Raw genomic sequence first — 4,841 nt, 5'->3', positions numbered from 1 at the left:
GTAGCCCCTTCAAACACTGCACCAAAATGTTCATAAGCTTAAAGTCAACACCAAAATAAAACATGGTCAAATGGGTGAACGTAAACTAATACTATATACCTCCTCCGTCCCGACAAAGAAAAAAATTAAAATTAAAATAGCTCCTTTTTAAATTAAACATCTTAAAAACACTAAAAAGTGGAAAGTTTTGCGAGAACATTGGAGTCAAACCTAACGGAGTGACGAAGTGGGCCGCGGGCGAATCATCGAATTGAATTGTGCTTCCAGAGTTTAGATAAAATAAAGCAATTACGATCCAAGGGGATGGAAAGGTACGCTTGTAGGGTCAGTTAGAACTTGCAACTTGTAAACCAACCGTTTGCTGGGCCTACCGGAATTGTATATGAATACAAATTTTGAACCAGCAAAATTTTATTATTTATTTTGTGACGATGTGTGCGAGGCTTATTTTTTTATAAACCACATGTTTAGAGTCTTATATACGAATTATATTCATATTTTCGCGTGTAATTTTTTACGGTCAATCATTATAATGGACAAGAAATTTTATTATTTATTTTATGACGATATGTGTGAAGCGTTATTTTTTTATAAACAACCAGAAATTTTATTATTTATTTTATGAGGATATGTGTGAAGGGTCATTTTTTATAAGCCACAAGATATTTTTTTATTTTTTTTTTTCAGGACGAAAAAGCTTGATTGTATTTATATAAGATATATAAAAGAGCATATATGTACATTCGCTTGAACATTACATGTATTTCAAAGAGATCTGGAGCAGCGTAGACATGGGACACATTTCAAAAAAGTCCAGACCTTGCCCAGAAAACCACCAGAAATTGGGCTGTCAACATAGCAGCAAGATAAAACCAACAAAAACCTGGGCTATACCTTAGCGCCATGATAATCAAAAGCATAGAAGAATATAGAAGGATAATTTGCGGTACTGAAACAAAAGAACAAGGAAACAACATCATATGAAAACCAACAGACAGAGAGAAATATAAGGCAAAAGAAAACCCGAGAAGACCTGTTGATCTGCCAAGGAGAACTAGAAATCAGGAGGATAGAATTCCTGAATGGAAAAGATTTTCCTTTCAGAAGAAACCTGCAAATACCAAAAACCAGGAACCGATTGAAGACCCTTCTTTGATAAAACGTCTGCCTGCTGATTTTGAGCCCTGCTGATATGATGAATTGAGCCACCCTCCAGTCTATTCCAATAAAAACTCATCCTGTCTAACCATCCTACAAGGTGAGGCCTGGAAATGATATTTTTCCTAGAGACATAATCCACAAAGCTTTTGAGTCTCCAAAGACTGAGACCCCCTGTAAGTTTAGAAAAAGATAGAAGCTTAAAAGACATGCGAGGGCCATCGCCTCAACCTTACTGTTGGAACCCCTCCCCCCGTTCCAATGGATGAAAAATTGACTATTTTCATTTACTAAAATATGAATTCCATAGCCGCATGATCCATTCTGTTTAGCTCCATTGAAGTACGCCCTTGGCAGAGAAGACTGCACCTGAGAAAGCTCTTTACAAACCTGATTCTTTTGCTTGGGAGGATTTTGTGGAATTGCTTCAAAAAGAGAGATAATATTGAAGAAGATTTCCAAAAATGGGGGTCTTTTGCCATTGAAGATATAGTTGTTGCGCCACTTCCAGATGCTCCACAAAGTAATAATGAAAATAGATCTCCATGAATCCTTTTGCTCACTGCACCATAGAAACGCTTCATTAATTGAAGCGTGAGTCATATGCTGGATTCCATAGCAGTTCTCCAAAGAAAGCCATAGTTGCTGAGATCCATTGCAATTTAGAAATAAGTGATAGTTGTTTTCCTCTGCTGACCTGCAAATGGGACAAAAACCAGGACCCTGCCATCCCCGCTTCTTTAAGTTCTCCCAAGAAAGATTTTTGTTGTGGAAAGACAACCATGAGAAGAAAATCATTTTGGAAGGGCATCCAGATTTCCAGAAAATGCGAGGGAATGAAGGATTGAAAGGAGACCGCTTTAGACCAATCAAACTCTGATAAACGTCTTTTACACGAATAGAATTCATCTCTTTCGAATTTCTCCAAATGAGACTATCATACTCCGACGAGCGAAAGATGCCGCAATTTCTGAGACGAGTCCTGATATGGTCCCATTGATGGGCAATATTAATCGGCATTTCCAAACTTCTAGCTTCCCTCCAGAGAGGGATCGGACCCTGCGAGGATGATATTAAACTGTCCCAAAAAAAGATACCTTTCCTGTGGAGAAAGCTCAGTAATGATTCAGGAATAATGATCTCCTCAGCGCCGCTCAGAAACTGGTCCTTCCTAATAAGGATCTTTTTTCCGGATTGAAATCGCCAAATTAAATTCTTTAAAAAGAAGCTTTCAATCTTCCGGAGGCTTAACCATATTGCAGATCCATAAGGGGTGCCGATCCTCTTTTCCCTAAACCAGAATGATAGATCCTTCCTGCCCAAGTATTTCTTCTGAAATGTGTTGCTCCAAGGCCCTTCTTCATAAGTCCCCTTCCACAAAGTCTTGCATAAAAGTGCCTTTCCGAATGTCTGCAAATCTAAAAGACCCCATCCTCCCATGCTCTTCGGCAAAGAGATATTGGATAATTTTGAGAGATGATATTTCCTTTTTCCCGCTTGACCACCCCAAATAAAATTTGCAGTAAGCTTATTCATTGATTGTATTATGCTCGCAGGAAGGAAATATAAATGAGCCCAATAAACTGCAAGTTGATTTAACACAGATTGCGCCAGAATTACTCTACCCGCCAGAGAAAGACATCTATACTCCCAAATTGATATCTTCTTGTAGTATCTATCTGGGATCCATTGCCAGTCCGCCTTTGAGTATCCATTTGCTTTTAACTGAAAACCCAAATATTTAATTCCAAGACTGATGGATTGCGTCTCAATTCCAAAAAGAGCAGATAACCAATCAACATCTTCCTGGTTGATATCATTGTGGTAAATGATTGACTTCGATTTGTTTATCTGTAATCTTGTTGCCTTTTGGAATTTTTTAAGAATTTCATAGTAACATAGCCATGTGAATCTACATAAAATTCCGAACATTATAATATCATCCACGAAAATGTTATGAGAGATCGAAATGTTCCTGCAAATTTTCATCGGATGACACCTGTTTTCCTTGACGGCCTTGTTGATATGAACGCTGAGTGAATTCATAGCCAAAATGAATAAAATCGAAGATAGGGGACAGCCTTGGCGAAGGCCTCTAGACGCTAGGAAAAAAGAAGATGGAATCCCGTTTATGATGATCGCATAATTCACCTTCTCAACGCAGGCCATGATCCAATTAATCATGCTAGCTCTTAAGCCAACCTTTGCAAGCAAGCATCTGATGAATCCCCAATCCAGGCAATCATACGCCTTGCGGAGGTCGATCTTGAGGATGACTGCATCACTTTTTTTGGAGTGAATGGCAAAAAGACCTTCTTGTGTTGTTGCAACCGCGTCCAGGATGTTTCTTCCCTGTAAGAAGCCGTGCTGATCCTTTGTTAAGAATTTTGATAGAGTTCCTTTGATTCTTTCTGCGATGATTTTTGAAATGATTTTGTAAGAGATATTACACAGTGAAATCGGGCGAAAGTCCATGAAGGACTCTGCATTTCCTTTTTTTGGAATGAGCGCTATATTAGTGGAGGAGGTTTTCTGGTTGATGTTGCCTGACATCCTGGATCCTTCTACCATTCTTAACAGGTCAGTTTTGATGAGATCGAAAAAGTGAATGAAGAACTCTATTGTCCAACCGTCCGGCCCTGGGCATTTGTCCCTTTTAAAAGATTTCATTGTTCTCAACAATTCCTCCTCAGTTACTGGCTGGAAAATTTGATCATTTATATCCTCATCAAACATCTGAGGAAACACTTCAATGCCCCACAGAATATCCTGAAACCTGCTGTCTTCAGATCTTTTGTACTGACTTTCAAAGAATTTCACTGCCTCCTTTGAAATTTCCTGTTGAGAATATAGGAAACCTCCTCTTCCATCACTTATTTTCCAGATAGAATTCTTTTCACGCCTGGAGTTTGCGAATTTATGGAAAAATTTTGTATTCTTGTCCCCTTCTTTTAGCCATATCGCCCTACTCTTCAATCTCCAGAACGATTCCTCCTGTTCTAAAATTTTTATTTTCTTCTTTTGTAACTCCTTTATGCGACATCTCATTTGAAAGGATAGGTGATGAGCAGCCATAGCTCCCGATGCACTATCCAATTCCTTTTGAATTTTTCGGAGATCATTTCTGTTCGATTGCCTTTTCTTGTATTGCCACTCTTTTACCACCTTTCGAATGTATTCCATTTTATCTCTGAATGTCATTAACAACAGAAGGGGATTAGAGGACGACATCTCACTCCAGGATTTTTTTATGAGGTCGCTGAAGACAGGATCTTCTAGGGATGATCTGTTGAATTTGAAAGAGTAACCTGTCCTGAAGCCCTTTTCCTTCCATCCTAATAAAATCGATCTATGATCTGAAATGAAAACATTCTTAATCAATGAGAAGGGTATGCCCATTCTGTCAATTAAGCTAGCATGAAGAATAAATCTGTCAAGTCTCTTGGCTATGTAAGCTCTCTCGATTCTTCCATTTTCCCACGTCGGATGCATTTGGTGGGGGGGGGATGTCAACAAAATTCCTTCTCAATAGCTCGTTTTTAATTCTTTCAGCAAGGGGATCCTTTTTCTTGTTGATGCCCCAGATTTCATCAATATTTAGTGTGACGTTTAAATCTCCCGCAATCATTAAATATTCAACATAAAAAATTTTAGAAGCAAAAAGTTTCTCCCAGAAAGGCAAT

At 38.5% G+C, this 4,841-nt stretch overlaps 1 protein-coding gene across 1 annotated transcript; it reads right to left on the bottom strand.

Moving 5' to 3' along the window:
- Positions 1–1,251: 1,251 nt before the first annotated feature.
- Positions 1,252–4,389, bottom strand: LOC149188570 (uncharacterized). The gene has a single exon (XM_089409998.1). The coding sequence runs from the start codon at positions 4,387–4,389 to the stop codon at positions 1,252–1,254; it is 3,138 nt and encodes a 1,045-aa protein (XP_089266124.1).
- Between the last annotated feature and the right edge of the window lie 452 nt (positions 4,390–4,841).

The sequence above is a fragment of the Pinus tabuliformis genome, chromosome 3_1 (genome assembly GCF_031772625.1).
Source record: "Pinus tabuliformis cultivar Carrire ecotype Pingquan chromosome 3_1, CPIR1, whole genome shotgun sequence".
NCBI lineage: Eukaryota > Viridiplantae > Streptophyta > Pinopsida > Pinales > Pinaceae > Pinus > Pinus tabuliformis.
The sequence above is the reverse complement of the archived record's forward strand: the minus strand, read 5'-3'. Positions and strand labels throughout refer to the sequence as shown.

Bases quoted from the DNA above. Each gene is read 5' to 3' on its own strand.
- LOC149188570 (XM_089409998.1), bottom strand. From the start codon at position 4,389: ATGTCGTCCTCTAATCCCCTTCTGTTGTTAATGACATTCAGAGATAAA.